The sequence below is a fragment of the Stegodyphus dumicola genome, chromosome 9, assembly GCF_044657685.1.
Source record: "Stegodyphus dumicola isolate Sdum_Otavi_A_Nest chromosome 9, ASM4465768v1".
In the NCBI taxonomy this organism is placed as follows: domain Eukaryota; kingdom Metazoa; phylum Arthropoda; class Arachnida; order Araneae; family Eresidae; genus Stegodyphus; species Stegodyphus dumicola.
In genome coordinates, this window is record NC_140776.1 from 64,235,836 (window position 1) to 64,256,760 (window position 20,925).

At 31.8% G+C, this 20,925-nt stretch overlaps 1 protein-coding gene across 5 annotated transcripts in view; it reads right to left on the reverse strand.

Moving 5' to 3' along the window:
• Positions 1-20,925, reverse strand: part of LOC146995366 (alpha-tocopherol transfer protein-like) — a 63,289-nt gene that overhangs the window by 19,482 nt on the left and 22,882 nt on the right. Inside the window, exons 1-4 of one of the 5 annotated variants that reach the window (XM_085823527.1) lie at positions 17,263-17,454; positions 7,889-8,059; positions 1,515-1,757; positions 310-503 (exon numbers count right to left, since the gene is read on the reverse strand). In XM_085823527.1, the coding sequence (XP_085679653.1) occupies positions 310-503; positions 1,515-1,757; positions 7,889-8,051 (600 nt within the window). In that variant the 5' untranslated portion in view covers positions 8,052-8,059; positions 17,263-17,454. The other 4 variants (XM_085823524.1, XM_085823528.1, XM_085823529.1 and 1 more) reach the window with 4 other exon arrangements.

The window sequence follows — 20,925 nt, forward strand, 5'->3', positions numbered from 1 at the left end:
CATGAAATAAAAGCACAGAATGCCAAAGGACTCAATAAAAATATAAAACTGTATTTCTAAAATAAATTACAATTGTCTTATTGTCTTAAGTAAAGCTTTAAAATATCTGCAACAAAAATACAGTTGCTTTTGAAAATGATTATATGCCCAGAAAACTATGAAAATGCAAATTACTTCTCATTGAAAGATTTAACAAAGGAGATTTATGGTATAATATTCTTTCTCCCAAAAAGAAATATTATTCATCTATGGAAATCAGTAGGTATATATAAAATCAAAAGAGTAATGCACAAAAGATGAAAAACATACTTGTACTAAAGATACAATTTTAAGAGCATGGCTGGGAGAAAAATGTCGAATATGATGAAAGCCTAAACACTTCATGTCTAGTACAGCTACAATTCCATTGATTTGTGTTAAAGGATCATCAATTTGTTTTTCTAAGCAAATAACATTGGCACGAAACAAATCATCTGCAGAACACAAAGATGGATCCCACAAACCTATATAAACAAGAAGTTTTAACACCATTTTTAATGATACATTAATTCATAATAATATAATATAATTTAAAAGCTAACATTCATAAAATTAAATTACTATTCATATTATATGTCCAAATATTGGCTTTAGAAACTTTCTTTTCCATAAAATATTAACATTTAAAACAAATATTATCTACATTGTGAAAATTAAATTATTTAAAATAAACTAACATTTTTAAATTCTGATCAGAAAATATTAACATTTTTGGCCAGAATATAAGCATGATAATGAAATTTTATATAAATACCGCCCATACATATACATTTTTCCTCAAATGTTCTGTCTATAAATGTGAATTACAATATTCAGATATGTAATCAAGAAAGAAGTAAAACTCACTTTCAATTATTACTTCAGTGTTTACTTTAAGTATACAATATTTCAGTATTTACATTCAATATTGAATTTAAACATGACTAATATGATAATATAATAAAACATGCATAAAAATTTTGAAAAAAATTAAGATAAAGTCCTACATAAAAAAGTATAAAACTCATCTGGGATTTATACTTCAGAGAATCATTATATATTATTGCATATTAAACATTGAAATCAAATCAAACTTCCAGCATATAGTAATAAGAGAAATTGAGGTTGGATGGACAAATAAACATTAATTGTAATTATTTATGCTTATAAACTGTCTAAGTTGTCAATACTGATCAGATTTCAAAAAGCTTTTTATATTCTGCCCACAAACTATATATAAAATTGCCTAACATACAATAGAAAACTATAAAAAGTTAACTGGTGCTGTTTGCAAAAATATAACATTTTATATTTAAGTTTTTTCTTACACAGAATTTTATTAGATATAAATAAATAACACAATCGCATGAATCAAATATCATTAACCATCTGTATAAAATAACATAGAATATAATTGAATTCAAAATTGATAAACTTTAAATATGCTTTTTAGCATAAATTTACATGCAAGATATTTGAAAACAATCAGAACAAACCTCCTCGAAAAACAAATATTGCTCGGCCTTCGGGATCTCTGTATGGCAAAAAACCCTGGAGATTCAACTGATGTACTTCCCTGAGAGCAGATGGTGTAAAATCTTTGAACATTTTTGCATTTTTAACCCGCATCATGTAATAGTTCTGCAATAGACTGAAGGATCTACTGTAGTCAAATTTTCTTGCTCGTAGGAACCTTAGTAGAAATGCATCATCTGTCCTTGAAACCAAATCGGGATCATCTGTAAAAAATACAGAATGATTTGATGATCATGATGATGATGTCAGTAATATGTACAATTTGAGAACCGGTACTAAATCTTGCTGCCAAGTGCCTTCTTTATAGTCTAAATAATTTGCCAGACCTTAATTTTGTTGCTCAATGTTTCAGTAAATTCCAAAAATTTTGCTGTCACTGAATTCATCTGCTGAGTGCAGATGCATCAACTCTGGTGCCAACCCTGTACAATTTATAGGTTACATAAGTTATGATATAATTTAATTACTTAAAGTGTTTAAAAAATTAAGCTATCTTGAGAACTGTTTAGAAAAACATGAATTAAGCTGACTAAATATACTCAGTAAATTGAATATATCCCAAACTGCTAGACTTTTAGTGCAATAAAAGTTTAATCTTGTTGCTCATGTTTACTACTTGGGGAGTGATAAATGAGGAAAAGTACTTTGGTCTATAGAACAAAGGATTATTGATGAGTTTTTAGTCGAGGATGGTCAAGTTTCATACCCAATTCGGAGAATAGTACCTCTCACAAAGCCAAGTGCTAGAATGTTTAAACCCTTTTAGACTGGCAGAACAATTTGGACAAATAAGCATAACTTAATGGGATACGACTTTGAAACTATTCAAAAATAGATATGCCTTAAAACCTGTTTCTTTTAAGAATAATAAAAATGGAATTATTTGATGATGGCAAAGTACACTAAAGCTACTTCCCTAAGGATAAGGATACCTTTGTTGAGGAATTCCAAAGGAAAACTGGCACACATGGGAAATTTCAAGAAGATGTATTAGCCAGTCTATTTGGTGGGATACGAAGTCAAACTACTAGGGTTCAGCAGTCTCCTCCACTTTGAAACTAGCTGATCTTTCTGAAGAAGGAATAAAACAGTTTAAGAAAACTCTGAAAAAAAACATGCAGTGCAAGGGGAGTAATTCAAACAATGACATATTCATAAGATTCAGTTTTTTTATCATCCCATTCATTCATCTGGATCATATATGATTAGCCAGTATTATATTTAAAATTGAAAAAAGATTAATACTGCTAAAACAAAAATATTCAAAGTATCAAATAAAATCTGCTCAAAAGAAAACAAGAAATATTAACAGACTGGCATGAAAGTGCTGTTAACAGATGATAATGATCAGTATTATTAACAATGTTTTTGATGCAAATATATAATTTCAATTATTTTGATATATTAATTCAATAAAAATTCAGGCTGGTTTAGTGGGCCAAAAATGCATATAATATGATGTAATTATTTATAGCACATAAGCACAGGCAATTTTCATAAAGAAAAATATCTGTCATAAAGTATTAGCAATAAAATTACAGCAACAATATTTTTAAGATCTGGAACAAAACTGCATATTTGACTACTTTTTAGACAATATACGAGGGCCATCCAGGAAGTAGATTACGTTTCCGTCTGTGTCCGCTAGGGGCGGGGCTAGCGCGGCCATCTTGGGGTCAGAGCGTTGCGCAGCTCAGTCTGCATCTAGCCGTGCTAGTGAGAGGTTCGTGCTGTGCTCCGTTCAGATACTGTGACGGTTTGAAATGTCTGCGTTAATTGAAAATCCCGCGAGCTGCGAGGTGCGCTCAGTAATAAGGTTTCTGACTGCAAAAAACTGTAAACCGATAGAAATCTATCGGCAGCTTCGTGAAGTGTATGGGGACAACATTATCACTGAAGGTGGAGTGCGTCAGTGGGTCATAAGATTTCAAAATGGCCGAACCAATGTTCACGACGAAGATCGAAGTGGGAGACCCAGCATAGTGACCGCCGAACTTCTCGAAAAAGTCGATGCTAAAGTCCGTGAAAATCGAAATTTCACAATAACGGAACTTTCTTTGAGTTTTCCACAAATTTCGCGAAGTTTGTTGCACGAAATCATCAGCGAAAAGCTTGGTTACCACAAGTTTTGTGCAAGATGGAAGGCAAGAAGAGGTAACGAAGTGGTTGAAGGCGCAGGCGGCCGAATTTTTCGACGAAGGAATTTTCAAGCTCGTACATCGCTACGATAAATGCCTTAATTTGTATGGTGACTATGTAGAAAAGTAGTATTTGAGTGTGGCTTTCATCTGTATATAATAAAATTTGTTTCCTATACTTTGTTTATTTTTTTATTCCAAAACGTAATCTACTTTCTGGATAGCCCTCGTACATAAACAATAATAATTGCAGGCGCAAATCTTGCCAAGCAGACTTTATTCGCGGCAACATACAATATACACATAAAAAATGCTAACAAATGTTAGTACTAAGAATTTTTAATTTTGAAGGCATAAACATTTTAATATCGTTTAAGATTTCATAAAAAGGCAATAAATTTGTAAAATAACATTAGTTTAAGAATTTACTATGCTTTCATAGTTCAAATCCTGATTCGCCGGTTCGTATCACGCGACCCCAAGTGATCTCATTTCACGTAAACTATGCTACAAAAATCTAATTCTCTCAGTAATTATCTACATTCATTTCAAGTTAAATCTTAATTTGGAATACAAGTTTAAATGCAAGAATTACTTCAATTCATATGAATAGTTTATGTAAAACCACAGTGCTTTATTTCGCTAGTGCATTCTCATTAGAATTGATGAATGTAACTCTTGACTTCGCCTTTTCTATACTTTCGCATTCGGGTGAGCGGTGTGGTGACATCTTAAGCCTTTGATGGTTATGAACGAGTTCAGCTCGCAATCAAATTGTGCTTCATAATGCACGCAAACGAGTTCCGCTCGGGAGCAAGATTTTGACTGAAATGGTTAGTAACGAGCACTACTTGCGTAGTGAAATTTTTCCCCAATGCGCGCTGACGAGCTGACTTCGTTCGCCATTATTATTCTGCACTGATTGTGTTTCAAACGAATGCTACTCACGAAATTTAGTTAGTTTTACTGTCTACAGATGGCAGTTCCATGAATTTCTTTGCATAATGAAGGTGGATTTTTTTTTTTACCTTGTTCATTTTATACGTATTTTGGCGCCATTTTTAGGGTGTTTGTACAGTAAAATGGCTCAAAAGCAAAAGTTAGATAGGTATGATGATGATTATGATTGTGATACAGAAAGCTTATCAAGTTTTGAATCTGATGAAGACTTTGTTCACAGTATTTCAAACTCAGAAGACGATTCAGCGATGAGGAAGATTTTTCGAGTGTTTGACAGTGGTGTAGAATTGATTCAAGTTCTCACGCTCCTAGCCGATTTAGTTTTACTTGTGATGTAGGCATGAAAGCTTGCATGACAAATATTTCTGAAATTCTCTATTAGAAAGAACCTACTAGACGATGTGTGGTATGTTGCAGCAAAAATGATGCTAATGGAAAAAGAATTCGCCGTGAAACACGTACGTATTGCAAAGACTGTAATGCCCCATTATGTGCAATTCCATGTTTTAAAGTATATCACACACAAAAAGATTTTTAGGTAATTACTGTATTTATACTGTGCTTCATAAAGTTTTACATTAGTTGTATTTATTTAGTCCTTTCAATTTAATATTTGTCTTATATTTATAATTAACTACTATTATTTATATAATTGGTTATAATCATTTATAATTTACTGTTTAATAATTATTTTAAAGTACGTAAAAACTGTTATTTATGTACTACAAATACTTTAAGAAATTTTTAAAATGCGCGAGGCGAGCTGTCTACGGCATTGCCAGAGAAAGGTGACATTTTCGGAAGAACGGCGGGGGAAAACAGCTGCCACTTTCGACTACTGTTTACTTCTAATGTTGCACGAATTAAGTAAATGGAAACTGCTCATTTCTATAACCGTCAAAGGGTTAATTAACTTAATTACCTGGAGTGGCCTCAGGGCATAAAATTGAACTATCTGGTAAAAATGATATGTAATTGTATGCCGGTATTGAAAGAAACAATCAATCTGATAAGAAATGGCTGCGACTTGTTTTGAAAATGAGGCATAAAAGGTTACCATCAAGGATATTCCGTTTGACATCAGTTGTACCATTACTGGCGACTTTATCGCCAGCGCTGGTAAAACGGAAAAGTACCTAATAATTTTCTAGATATATTCCAATGCAATAATAAATGTTTTTCTTATCTTTCCTTTTTCATTTGTCAGTTATTTATCTAGTTTTATGAAAAGTAAATACAACTATAGTATTTTCTAATGAAAAAAATAATAATAAATAAATAAATAAATAAATAAAATGCAGTTAATTATTCTAGTTGTATATGGGAGTAAATTATTTAAATAACAAAGCAAAATAAAAGAAAATTATTTCAAATTGCAAAAATATTATGGAATTTTGGTACTTTTCTTCTACAGTGGTCCCATAGCCTTATTGAGTTTTCGATGCCTTTTTTTTTTTTTTTTTTTTTTTTTTTTTTGCACTCCATCTCCAGCTAATTTCTAGAGTAATGTATTAAAATAATGATAAAACATTAATAAGGGATTAAAAAGAAGATATGTGTGCAGGTTTTGATGGTTATATAATTTACAAATATGTACAACATCAAATCTCTCTGAAAGATCGAAACATGGTATGGGCAATGTAGTATTAACTATCATAATGGCGGGATTTAGAATTATTTGTAGTTAACTATATTAGTAGACTGATCTCTTCATTAACTAATTCAGTACTACTCTTATATATGCCGTAGGTCGCCAAATGTGGCGATATGCATTCTGAGCTGGTTTTTGGCATGATGTTGTTCGTATAGCATCCCTTTTGACATTGAAACTTGATTTTGCTGTAGTGGTTTTATTTGCTGGTTGGTTTGGTGGGCGTTTTGAAATGGCTTATGGCTGTCAGCAAAGTTTAAGATTTCGATCATGGTTTTCGTGTAGTAAGTTAACTTTGGAGGAAGTATTTTTCATTACTTTCAAAATTTTTAATCGCAGAGAGACGTGTGATATGAAAAAATCATGGCGTTTTTGTTCACAGACGTTGTATGACTAGCTAAATTTTATTCACGAATGTACGCTGGACTTTGTATGCCTGTGTCTCAGAAGATAAGGGAGAAGGATAAAAAAAAAAGGTGGAAATTGATGAGTTTTGATGATGTTTGAAATCAATATTTATGCTGTTTGAAGAGGCATTCATAATGGTAAGTGCATTTTATTTTATTGTTGTTCTTATTTTGTAGAATGTTATGTTCATTGTTTTTTTTTTTTTTTTTTTTTTTTTTTCCCCCTATGAATTTCTGTTGTTATTGTTGTTTTTTGAATTGTTTGTAATTAATTTAATTATCTCCTTTGAGCGATGCCGAGATTGTACAATTCACTGATGTTTTCTTACATTAAAACAGAATGCTGTGTACATGGTATTGTTTGAAATTTATTGTTGTAATGTTAGTTTATATTAACAAGGTGTGCATAATTCCTAGATTCCTATGCTGCATAGATTGTGCAATTCTCTGTTTTTTTTTAAAGTTAAAACAAATCACTGTGTACATGGATTCTTGTTAAATACTTTTAGTTAGAAACTTTATGTTTTTGCTATCTAAATTTTTTGTTTCGGATTTTTGGAGTAAATTATGTATTAAAAACGTGGTTTTTGCAGACATTTTAGGTTTAAATGTAGGCAAAAAATTTAGATTGTGGCGCCTTGAAATTTCTCTATAAAAATGTTTGGGGACAAATTTGTCGCCAACCGAGGGCACATATAAGATAGTTGCACTAATTCTAATTTTTTGTTACAAATTTGATAAAAGAAACTAGCTCAAAATCAAGTTTGAACTAGTTAAAATAATTTTGTCTGTTATAAATGTTCAAATTTGTTTTCATACCACATTTTTTTCTGTTAAACATCATGAACATTTAAAAAATTTTAACACGTATCAAGAAATTACATTTTATAAGAAAAAATTAATATGACTGATTATATTCAAAAATATTTTGCAAAAGGCAGTATGTAATATTATATGAAAATAATTAGGAAAAGAAGAATCAGATGTACATTTCTACAGTTTACAAAAATATGCACCATCAAATTTCAGTAAATAATGCTTAAAATAGTCTGCACAATCCAATCCAAGTCATTTAGTAGGTGGAATCTTAAAAAATTTGGCAAGGCTACAGGGCTGCTATAATAGAAAAATACTAGAATTTCTGTTAAAAATAAAACCTGTATTGATCAGAAAATTACCACTGATCATATCCCTCAGGGCTTGAATATCTCTGTCTCTCCATGATGGTTTCTCCATTAATTCTCTTTCAGCTTTCTTTAATAACTCAGGGCTAAGATCAGAATTGTCAAATGTGATGCTTATATCTGTTCCACCCCCTACTGACTGGTTGAACACAGCCATGGTGTTTACTGGTTATAAGAAATGAGAAAGAAATCAAACAGATGGCTATGAACATATAAAATGTACTTTCTGATTATCTGCCTCCACACAAAAAGTTGGCAATTTTGTGAATCAGTAAAAATATTTATATTTGACTATGTTTACACTTGACATGCGCTATTTGGTTTATTAATATTATTAATAATAATAATAAAAGCCTTTTCTAACAAACATAAAATTTTAAGAGTAAAAGCAAAAATCTATTTATATTTTTATAGCCACAGAATATTGCTCAATGAAATAATGTTTAAATATAACTATGCCAAAAAAAAAGACATATTATTAAAGTCAAAACTGGAGATGCAGATAATGAAAAAGTATCATTTAATTTAATACATTAATAATAATTTAAAGTATATTTTTAACTTTACAAACTCATATAAGCCACAGAAAAAGTTCATAAAATCAATATTTTGTCAACACAATATAGAAAATAAATAAATTTTCTATTAACTCCATCATAATAGCTAGTTTTTAGGCTTGGAAACTGACTACAATATTTTTTGTTCATAAAAATATAAAAAACATAAAAATACTTTTTAATGAAAATGTAGCATATGAATTAATAATATTTTTTAATGATCATAAAGAAACAGATTTTTTTTTTAATTTGTTCATAAAACATTTATAAGACACAACTAACACACATGAAAAAACAAAGACTTTAAAGATTTATTAACTTTCCCAAATTGCTATCAGCATGCTTTATTGATAAAATGAGCAACTAAAGAATCAACAATCAGTTGCAGAATATAAAAATTCTTTTAAGTTATGTTTGGCTAAGCACAAGTTCATATTTTTCATTGCAATTTTCAGACCAGAATAACAGAATTGCACCCATCAATAATAAATACTCTTTTGAGGACAAAATGATCTTTTAATTGAATATCACACATCTTTACGTTATTTTTTACTTAAAATAGCACAATCGAGGTATGACTCAACTTAATTTCTTAAGAAAAAAACAACAGAACGGTTATTACTAGTTAAAATTACTAGCCAAACCTACTATACACTTGTGACCAAATCAGAATAAAATTATTTCTGACCACTTTGCAATTCACAAAAGTATGCAAAAGGAAAAACATACCGGTTTTACAATAAGGATTTCTAATTTGATAAATACTAAAGCTTTTGAAGGATTATTATAAAAAATCAATAATTCGAACTTTTTAATGACTTCGAAAATTCAGTATAGAAAACTGTAACTAACCTGCAAGCAAAAACAAAATATTGCGATGACAATTCTTTTACCATAATCCAAGGAGGTTAGAATACATGGAGATGCCCGGCGCGCAGTCCAAGTGAAGCCAAAAAGGGGGGGAAAGCATGCCCTTAGTAGTCGTGGCTTTAGAAAGATTGACGAGCTCTTCAGCCAATGAGGCAGAACCTAGCCACACCCAGTTTCGTAAATTAAAGACCGTGGATTCTTCGCGCGCTTTTTCCTTCACTTTTTCCCGCCATTTCATTTCTACATTTTCTATCATCTTGTAGACGGCTGCAATATTGTTCCGAGAAGCAATTTTTATTCCTGCCAGAATGGTAAATTCCTGCGTTGCTTTCGGCTGTACAAATAGAAGAATAGCAGGATCCGGTATTACATTTCACAGGTAAATATTCTTTTAACATATATACTATCATTTATTTAATTATACTTTGCTCAAAGTTAGATAAAAATTTGCTGTGCATGTTTAAAACATATCCAAGGAAGCGGCTGCAAGTGCTGATAATTGTATCAATTCTAATGATTATCAAGATATGAGCAATGCTCTTTAATTACCTTTATACTGTAAAATGAATGTTATGTTTTTCTCTGCACCTATATGCAAACAGTCATATATGGAAGCATTATAACTTCCCGCTAGTAATGATTAAGCATTTATATATGCATTTTTCTGACAAAATTCAAAGCATGTTATTTGGTAATAAATTTATGCTTCTAACTTTTACCTTTTTTTATATATTAGTACTTTTACAGAATCCAGTAATTTAATGCGGGGAAGGTATGTGGCTATAGTTGCCTTACATGACCGAAATATAAATATGAGTTATAGTTAATTTGCTCATAATTTCTAAATTATTTATTTTAAAAAATCCAATTTTTGAAATAAATAACAAAAAAGAATGTAACCTTGTTCATACATTTCATAATAAATCGGTTTTCCTAGAACTTTAAAATATAATTTGTATGATTTTATAATATTAAATTATTATTTGAAACCTATAAATAAATCATAGTTAAGTGGAAACAGTACTTTGTCTGCATATGACCAAAATAACTGAGGGTATAGTACAATAATTATAACTGGTTCTTGCACTTGTGTACCATAAATATTTTTATGTACCATATAAAAGAACCACTCTCTTCGGGTTCCCTTTAGTAATCTCCATCCTGACAGAAATGTTAATTAAAAATTGTTGAATAATTAATGCACATACACTGCTATTTGCTTAGGAGACAGATGCGTTTGTAGTTTGTAGGCCTTCTTAGAGTAACTGATTCATATTCATATACTATGTGAGATGTTAAGTTTAAATTATGTTGAATTATGTGAGAAGTTAGCATTAAACATTTTGTAAAATTATCCATATTTCAAAAGAATCAATCTTTAAGAATTTGACTATCTTAATTTTCAGAATGTTGAAAATTTTTTCCCTCTTACAGGTTTTAGATCATGATTAAATTTATGATACTCACCAACATAGTTTGCTTTACTGTATTTAGAATGTTTCACCAAAGATTGCTGTTCGAATGATTTTTTGTCGTGGGGCTATATTTCACCCCTCCTAAAGCTACTATTGCTCACCATTGGCTCATTGATAATTGTTGTACTTACACCAAGATTTAAAACTCAACATCTCACATACTGCATGAATATGAATCACATACCATAAAACGGGCCTTCCACAAAGGCATCTGTCTCATAAGCAAATAGCTGTGTATGCTTTGCATTAATTAATCAAAAATTTTAATTTATTTATGCACTAAAATTATTTGGTAATTTTATATGCCATTTCTGTATTGCATCATGTACTATATTAATCTATCATGTACTATACTAAAAATTCGATTTTAGATTGTTTTAAAACATTTATTTTTATACTTCTTCAACATATGGATTTTTCTTTTTCAGAATTCCTAAAGATCCAATGTTAAGAGAAGCATGGATTCAGGCAATACGGCGTAAAGATTGGAATCCTTCTGCAAATGCATTTCTCTGTTCTGAACATTTTAAAGAAGAGGATTTCAATAAAAGATACGCTAGCCACCTTGTAACGCTTAAAAAGGGTGTTGTTCCGAGCATCTTTAAAGAATTTCCATCTTATTTGCAGAAAGTTCAAAAGGTATATAAGGATGTGTTTTATTTTTTAATAATATTAAAGCATAATTAACTTAAACACACCAATCAAGTATTAATTTAGAATTCAAACAAAATCACTGATTTTTGTTATTTAAATTCTAAATTAATATTAAAGAATGTTTGTATATGATTTAGTGATATATTATGAACAGTCCTCTTCTAATTAAATAACTGTCTACCACTGGTAAGGCTAGTGCTACGGTTTCTCACATCTGCTTGCAAATTCAGAAATAAAACCTTTGAGGAATTTTTAATTTTTACTTTCTTTGTGCATTGCGAGATTTGGAGGGCAGGGAGGAATTAATAATCTGTTACAAGTTTGTAAAATTTCTTTTAAGTATTAAAGTCGACATATAATATTCATTTGATAGCTATTCAAGATTACAAGCTTATTTATTCTTACATCTGTTGCCCACCCAGGGGCGTAGCTAGAGGGGGGCAAGGGGGGACATCTATCCCCGGGCACAGAATCCAAGGGGCGCCAAACTGATGTTACGAAATTTTAGAATTAAATGTTTTCCATCCTTGGCAAGCAGTAGGGGGCGCGAAATCTTCAGTTGTCCTCGGGCGCTGAAAACCCTAGCTACGACTCTGTGCCCACCAGCGGCCGAGCGGTAAAGTCGCTGAATAGTGGTAGTTCAGTCCGAGGTTCGAATCCCACAAACGGGCTGGCTGCATGGGCGTTTTCGTGGTTTTTCCCATGTGTAATGTGTGTACGAGCCAGTTTCCCTTAGAAAGTCCTCCACGAAGACATCCCTCTCCTTAGGCAGATAGCCCTCAAGGCTTTGCCATAATCACACACACACAGTTCTTACATCTATAGGTTGCTGTGATTTATTATTTTGTTTGCATTGAAATTGTCATGCCATATCCCAGTTTCTGTACATAAATTTTGATTCTTCATCTGTCATCACCATTACTGTCCCACCCCCCTCAGTTTCAAACACTTTCAATAGTATATGTTTGTTCTCTATTCCAGTAAACTGCTTTTACCTTTCAATTTTTTATAAAATAAGTTTACTCTTCTTTCTTTATCTTAGAAGTGTGCTCTTCAGAGACTTTTTTCGAAAGAATACGAGATTAAATTAGTGGATAAAATAAGCATTTAAAATATATTTTATAGCAAAAGGTTTTTCCCTTATGTTTCATTTTAAAATAAAATTATCATAATTCATTAATTTTACAAAAGAAGACTCTTTGATTCATTCCCCGGGGTGTTCTCCTTCAAAATTGAGATGTGTCTTCTCCATTCTCTTGGATGTAAAATCAGTTCCCCGCTCTAACATTGAAAAGCATTTCTGGTGACGAGTCCCTCAATGGCTGATATATATTGGTAATCCAAAACTTCGTATTTAGCAAAATGTTTTAATTTATTGTAGCAACTAATTTTCATTAATATATTTCTCTCTGAATGCATGGATTCAGATTTTTTTTTAAATCAGTGTGAAACTCTATGTTATTAAACCTTACTTTTTAAAAAGATTTTTAAAAATAATTTAATTTTTGAGAGGCCAAAAATTTTTTAAAACTGCATTCAAATAATCAATGTCCTACTGTGTAACTGATAAATGAACATATATATTTTTTAATACTTAATATTTGTAGATTTCCCTCTTTATACTGCAAAAGGAATAATGTATGTTACAAATAAAAAAATATTAAAATTACAGAAATTGTTAAGGCATTAGCTTTAAGCGCTTTGTCATAGCGATTAGCGCAATCATTACTTCTGCGAATATAAGAACATAAATGTAGAACATCACCTCCACTGTGATTATTAATTATCTCAAGAGACGATTCACTGTATATATTTAGATCAATAAGATGTTAAATAAGCTGTTATAATGTACGTAAGTATTTCAGTGCTTTTTTTTTTTTTTTTTTTTTTTTTTTTTTTTTCCCACAGACTAAGAAAGTTCCATTTAAGAGACCTGCTCCTGCCAACTCAGAAACTAGAGAATTCATAGCTGATGAAACATGCAGTAATACAGAAGATTCTCCTGTAAAAAAAACGTTGAAAGTAAAACTGACGAAAACTTCTTTGCAACTCAAGAAGGCAAAAATTCAAGTTAAAGGGCTGCAACAAACAAAACGACGCTTACAAAAGCGATTGCTTTCGTATAAAAATATTCTACTCGAATTGAAAAATAAAAATTTAATTATAGATGAGTACTATGAACTTTTGAATAACATTCCAGAAATTTCCAAAGAAATTAATTTACGTCTTAAGAAAAAACATAACAAATACTCCCCCCAACTTCGTTCTTTTGCATTAACTTTAAATTTTTTGTCACCCAAAGCATACTGTTACGTCAGAAAGCAATTTGACACTGGGTTACCACATCCACGTACCATTTCTAAATGGTATGAAAGTTTAGATGCATCACCAGGATTCTGCAAAGAAGCTTTAGCAGCTTTGAAAGCAAAAAGTTCAACAAGTCAATATCCAGTATTTTGTTCATTAATTGTTGACGAAATGGCAATTCGACAACATGTAGAATGGAATGGTGAACAGTATGTTGGATATATTGATATTGGAACACATTTAGATGGTGACGAAAGGTCTGTTGCAAAAGAAGTTTTTGTACTATTGGTAAATTGTATTAATAGTAACTGGAAGCTTCCAGTAGGCTACTTTTTTACAGCTGGATTAAGTGGAGAGCAGCGTGCATCAGTTATTCTTAATTGCTTAAGATGGTTAAGTGAAGCAAATGTTAATATTGTTAGTCTGACATGTGATGATGCCGTTTCAAATTTCTCAATGATGAAAAATCTAGGCTGCAGTTTTGAATTGGATGATTTTAAAACTTTCTTCCTCCATCCCACAACACAGCAACCCATATATTTCTTCCTGGATCCTTGCCATGCTTTAAAATTGGTAAGAAATACCTTTGGGGACAAAGGTGTTCTAATTGACTATGAACATAAAATAATTCAGTGGGAACACATAGTTAATTTAAATAAATTACAAGAAGAAGAGGGCCTTCATTTGGCAAATAAATTGAAACGCCACAATGTATTTTGGAAAAAACAACCAATGAAAGTAAATTTAGCTGCACAACTTTTTAGTGATTCAGTAGGTGATGCTCTGCAGTTTTGTTTAGAAAAAGAAATTCATGGCTTTCAAGATGCATCAGGCACAATACGATTCATCAAATTATTTAATAGGCTATTCGATATTTTAAATTCCAGAAGTATTCACCAGGCTTCCTATAAAAAAGCAATGTGCACTGAAAATTATTCCACTATTTTACAATTCTTCAGCGAAGCAAAGTTTTACATTGAAAACCTTTCTGGAAGAGAGAAAACACCTCTAGTACTTAGCAACAGAAAAACAGGTTTTTTAGGATTTTTAATCTGTATTGAAAGTAGCAAGGGAGTGTTCGAAAAATTAGTAAAGAAAGAAGAACTGAAGTATATACCATTGTACAAATTTAATCAAGATAACATAGAGCTTCTGTTTGGGTATATAAGATCAAAATTTGGCTGCAATAATAATCCAACTTGCAGGCAATTCATTTCTGCTTTAAAAAAAATTCTTGTTCATCAAGAACTAGAAATTAATAAAAATGGAAATTGCTCGGCAATAGAAAACTATAAAATCCTTGTATGTTCTTCACACAAAAATCCAACAGAAGGCATAAATAAAAGTAGCCGAAGAAATTTCATATTAGAAAATGAAGAAACAACTCATAATGATAATATATTGGCTGAACATGATTACTGTCTTTCTTTATATTTCCGGCCTAGTGAATATTTAGAAGAAACTATTGCATATATTGCGGGTTTTATTGTTCGGAAAACAGAACAAACAATTTTCTGCTCTAAATGCATTGAAGCACTTTATTCATCAGAAAAAAATTGGAAATTGATAGATATAAAATCTAGCGGAGGACTTATATTTCCTTCTTGGGATACCATTAAAATATGTAAAGACTGAGATACTTTTCAGAAGATATTTGAATATGTATCCTCTGTCAGAAATTAATACTTCTAAAGTCGAAACTATAATTACAGATGTTTTAATTAAATGTCTTGATGTAAACATCTTTGAAAGTTTAAAAAATCATGCTCTGGATAATGAACCCGAGCATAATCATCTATTCTATTTAGTCAAATGCATTGCTATGCATTACATAAATATACGGCTTCATTATGAAGCAAAACAGAACACCCTTTTTCTACACAAACAGAAAATACGACAGAAATTCACAAAACTGGTATTGTTTAAAGGGCAGTAAGCAAATTACCAACTGCATTGAGATTTTCTTTGAGTAATTTACAGTTTTTATATTCAGATGGAATTTGTCTGCATTCTGTTTCACAAACAGAGCTTGTTATGTCTTGAATGAACTGCTCATTAATTGAAGTTATGATGTAATATACCATACTTTTATTTGTTTTATTTATGTATGTAATTTATTTTATTTTGTAAAATTTTATTTATATATATCTATGCAATTCACTTTATCATTTCTATAAATTATTGTAGCTTCATTAACGACAGATATTTCTTCCTTGAAAACTTATGTAGTTATATCCTGTTATTTTTTATAAAATAATATTATGTTATCAGCTAACTAGTAGTTACATATATCTATCATTTGTGCAATGCTTATAGTAAATTAGAATTTTACTATTGAATAAATTACTTTTCATGCACACAAAATTTTCATGAACTGAGATAACCTGATTATTTAATGATAGAAATATTGCATAACTTGTATATTCTATAACTTGCATGTCTTGTATATTTTATAATACAAAATAATGTTTGTATTTGCATATTTTATAGTTTTTATACATGATTTTTTCTTATGGAACTCTACATGTTAAATAAACTTTTTTTTTTTTGAATAAAATAAAAATGCTTATGATTAGTTTTTTATTTTTGAACAAATCAGCACCAGTCAATCTTTAACAGTGAAATCTTAATGTAAAAGTAGGCAAAGTGCTATTAAAATTCCTAATACATATGTGAAATAAATATCATTTGACTTATATATGTATGAAATAAATGTAAAAACTAGACTGAACTTCCTAGCAAAAATTGAAAGATAAAATGAACTAATCATAGTTTACAAATTGAATTACTCTGAAATGCAGAGGAAAAATATATGTACAAAGGGACTGATTCCCTTAAAAATGAGTTAAATGAGAAATGCATTATGTAATTACATGCTGTCATTAATGAATGCTAGCAATAAAGGTATTGTGAAAATAAATAAATAAATACTCAAACCATTAATTGATTATATTTTAGTTATTCTAAATATATACAAGTATAATTCTCAATTTTCCATGTTAGAAATACTACTTACGTTTTGAAAAATATTAAATTGCATGAACAATGATAAAAAATAATATTTAAATTCTGCATTGTTATTTTTAAAACTCCCACAAATTTCACCCCAAATTAAATCCTGTTATTAAATATTTACTTGCACAGAAAATAAAATTAAATACATAAAATATGACTTGTAATATAATATGATCACACCTTTAAAATAACGCGTTTTCTTTTCCACGATGAGCTGACCACTCCCCCTTCCCTTGTTTACTTACCGTTTTGCTTTTACAACTCAGTTAATTACAAGTATAATACTCAAACCATTAATTGAAGAAAAATCTGATAATTATAGATGTTTCTTCGCGCACGTCACACAGAGAAAATACTCAAACTCTTTGCTGACGGCTTTTCAAACGCACATTTCAATTATTCTACTTATTTATGCATGTTAAAAAAACATTCTTTTATATTGAAATGAAATCCGAAATGTAGACATTATTTCAATGTAACCATTCAGTACCTTATAACCCTCTCACGTCTTCACATAAGAAATCAGAAAACACACTCAAAACTTCAAACAAGCTGACGTTTAACCTCACTTCACATAGTAAGGGAAGCGTTTTCTTGCCCTCACGAGGCGTGGCTTATTTGCTTCCCCCGGCTTCACTCTCCTCGTATTGCGACAGCAGAGACGCCATCTCCATGTATTCTAACCTCCTTGCCATAATCAAACATCGCCAAAATGTCAAAACAAACACTCTTGTTGCCATTTTCTATAAACTAAAATGAAACAAAATTCTTTTTCTCATACACATGTACGAGAAATTTATTTATTTATTTTTTTCATATTCACGTGACATAAGATAGTGAAACAAATTTTTGTAAATAGCTCGATATTATCATCTGCTTGTTAATTATTTATTTATTACATGATAAGGCATGTTAGCTTTGCATAAATACAAACGATATGCTATTAACACAATCCGTGAGTGGTAACAATACTCATTTTCAGCTTATTCCTATTCAAAAACGAATATTCTTTAAAAACTTGTGTTTTAGAATGCAGGATTCTCTCAACTTAGCTGGTAGAATTATATGCTGTAAATAAAAACGTCTTTATTTGAGAATATTTGATGTGTAATGTTTCCTTTGGGGAGCTTGGGAGTAAATGGTAGATAGTTTAGTAGCAGAAATTTCGGTGAATTTTCGGATTGCATCTTACACTTGAACACTGTCTGATTGTGAAGAAAATTGTAAATAAATCTGGCAATATGCTCCAGTGAAATCAAATGCTAACTCACAAGTTCTCGCTTACAAAAAAAAAAAAAAAAAAATTCGTGGTCAGAGCTGTAAGTAGCTTTGAAGTTTTGTGTTTGCTTGTAAAAACCCCTTGCTTGTAAAAACACATTAAATATTCCAACAAACCATTTGCTTGTAAAAACACATTAAATATTCCAACAAAACTATGCTGAAACATGTTTTATGACAATTAATATCATTTTGATGGTTCGAACAATTTAAGGGAGCCCGTGTTTTACTTTCAAAGCAAAATACATAGGTGCACTAACACTATTATAAAAACAATCGTTGTCGTTGTATGAGATGGGGGATCGCTGAATCATAATAAATGAATTGGTGAAGATGTTACACATTTCTCAAGGCAGTGAGTGCATTCACTTTCCAAGTGAAGGTCTGTGCATGTGCCACATCAGTGCGAGATGGTTGCCGAGATTGTTAACTCCTGAACAGAAGCAACGGCGTGTGCGGGCAGATGTCTGTTGGGGACTTCTGAGTGTGGTAAAAGCATAGTGGGGGAAAATTAAAATGCATTATTTCTCACAAGTGCTGGTTAATTATTATGATTTTGAAAGTAAAAAGGCAGCACAGTCTGCAAGCCACCAAACTCTAGCATTTTAAAGAAGGTAAAAAATGTGTTGTTGTTGTCACTAATCCTAGATTTTCCAGCAAAGCTAGACAATCTCCATATATCCAAAAATATATAAAAAGTCTAAAAACAATAGAGGATCCTTCAGGACCTCGTCTTTGTTTAAATCCAAGCAAGCTGAAATATGGGCCGGGGTGAACATGTCAGCTTTACACCGATGTCACCCAGGAAAGATCTGTCCCTGTTGAAATGTGAGTGCTCTAATATAGCCACTCATGAAGCGCGAGAAGGCCATCTGATATTTTCTAGGCAAGAGCTGAAAGGACCCAACCGGGGGCTTCTTCCAAAATACGGCAGGTGATTAGGAGAAACCCTTCCAAGTTGGTTTAATTCCATCTTCTTAAGAGAGGAGATTTCGCTACATGTGAGAGCCCAACAACATGGCCAGGCAGAACTCCTGGCCATGTAGTCGGCCCTTTCATTTCCGTCGATCCCAGCATGAGATGGGATCCACTGAAAATGAATAAAGTGACCAGAAGAAAGCCGGACAAGAAAATTTAAGATATCCAAGCTTGTCTTGTCTCCTGTCGCTGTGCAATTAGATAGGTGCTGAATTGAAGCACAACTATCATCCAAAAATTTAATAGAAAAATAATGATTATTGCTTTCTTTGATTACTATAGAATGATTTACTAAAATGAAATGTCTCAGTATATGACTATTGGCCAATACCATGCGACGGTTTTGAAGATCATGATGGAACAGTTCAGTCGGGAAAAGGAATGATTCATAAAAATACCCGTACCCAAACAGGTAAGCCGTTTTTCGGAAAGACAGAAACCTTCATACGAGTGTGCGCACCCTTATGAAGATCAGTTTCTAAACTGAAAAAAGCAAACTTCATAGAGTGCAGATTCCTTTATAGCGAAGCATCCTCATGGGCCGCCCAACCGGGAAAGTGGTTACTGACTCTGACTGCTGTACTGAAGCGTCCGAGTACGAATCCCGAAGAAGACATAGATGTTTGTAAATGTATAGTGTTTGTGCGGCATGAGGCACACTAAATATGCGATGAGTCGAAAGTCTTCTCGAGAGGTTAGAGGTAGGGGAAGAGGAGTGGGAGACCCTCGGATTTGTCCCCCCGCTCCGGATGCTCTCCATCAAAACTGGGGAGCAGAACTAAGCAAAGTAGTACTGTCACCTGTATGGTGCACAAGGTTTTTACAAAACGACAGGCCCAGTCTTGCTCTTCTTCCTAGTTAGAATTTCGTGGGCTTGTTATGATGTTACTGTCAGACAAACAAGATAAATCCCAACGACAACATCCTTACGCAGCCCCGCGTTTCACTAATCAAGCAGGGATTAATCAAGCAGGGGATGAAATAAATCCGCAATTTAAAAAAAAAGGAGACTTTGTATAAAGGTGTCGGCATCTTTATAAAAAAGGCAGAAATATCATTAAAGTGTCAGCACTTTTATGAAAAACACTGCATTGGCATAAAAGTGACCGCACCTTTATGAAAAAAGGTGCTTTGTGACAATTAAGCGTTTTTCATAAAGGCCCGCACATATTTATGCAAAGTTCTCTTTTTTCGTAACTTAAGTGTGAAAGATTTATCTCATTTCCTGCTTAATTAATCAGTAAGGCTGCAAGATTATATGCTGTGTACTTTTACGTTACAGTTAAAGTTGAAGAATCTTAAGAACTGGTAAGCGACTAATCGCTTGAGTTCGTGATATAGAGACAACACGCAAGAAGGGTGAAATTACCTTTTTATTATTCCAATAAAGTTTAACAGAACTCCGTCTTGGAGTTTTACAATAAAGCCGCCACTCGGTCTTGAACTCAAAAACTAAGAACTAATCTTAACTAAAAAGATATAACCGAAGCTATCAAGATTTTAACCGAGTTCGCCCCTTAAAGCTGAATAACGGCGAAGCTATCAAGGGCCTAAAGTACGGCCGAGCGTAATAATAGCTTAAGAGAGAGTAGCTTAAAAAGGCGGACGCGTTATAGGCAGAATCACTGGTTCTCTCTCTGACGAAGACAGTAGAACTTCGAGGTTAAATATTCCTCTCGATTTGCATTCAAACGCGTTTCTAAAACTACGTTCTGGCCGGAAGTTGTAAGTTGAAATTCAGGAAGACAGGAAAGAAACTTTAACTCAAATTTAACTGTTAAAGAAATTAACATAATCCTTACAAGGAAAAGGAAAATCTGAGTTGCACAAAGTGTTTCGTATTTTAAAACGTTTATAACGTTTCTGTATTTTCAAACAGCGGTTTACTTGCATACAG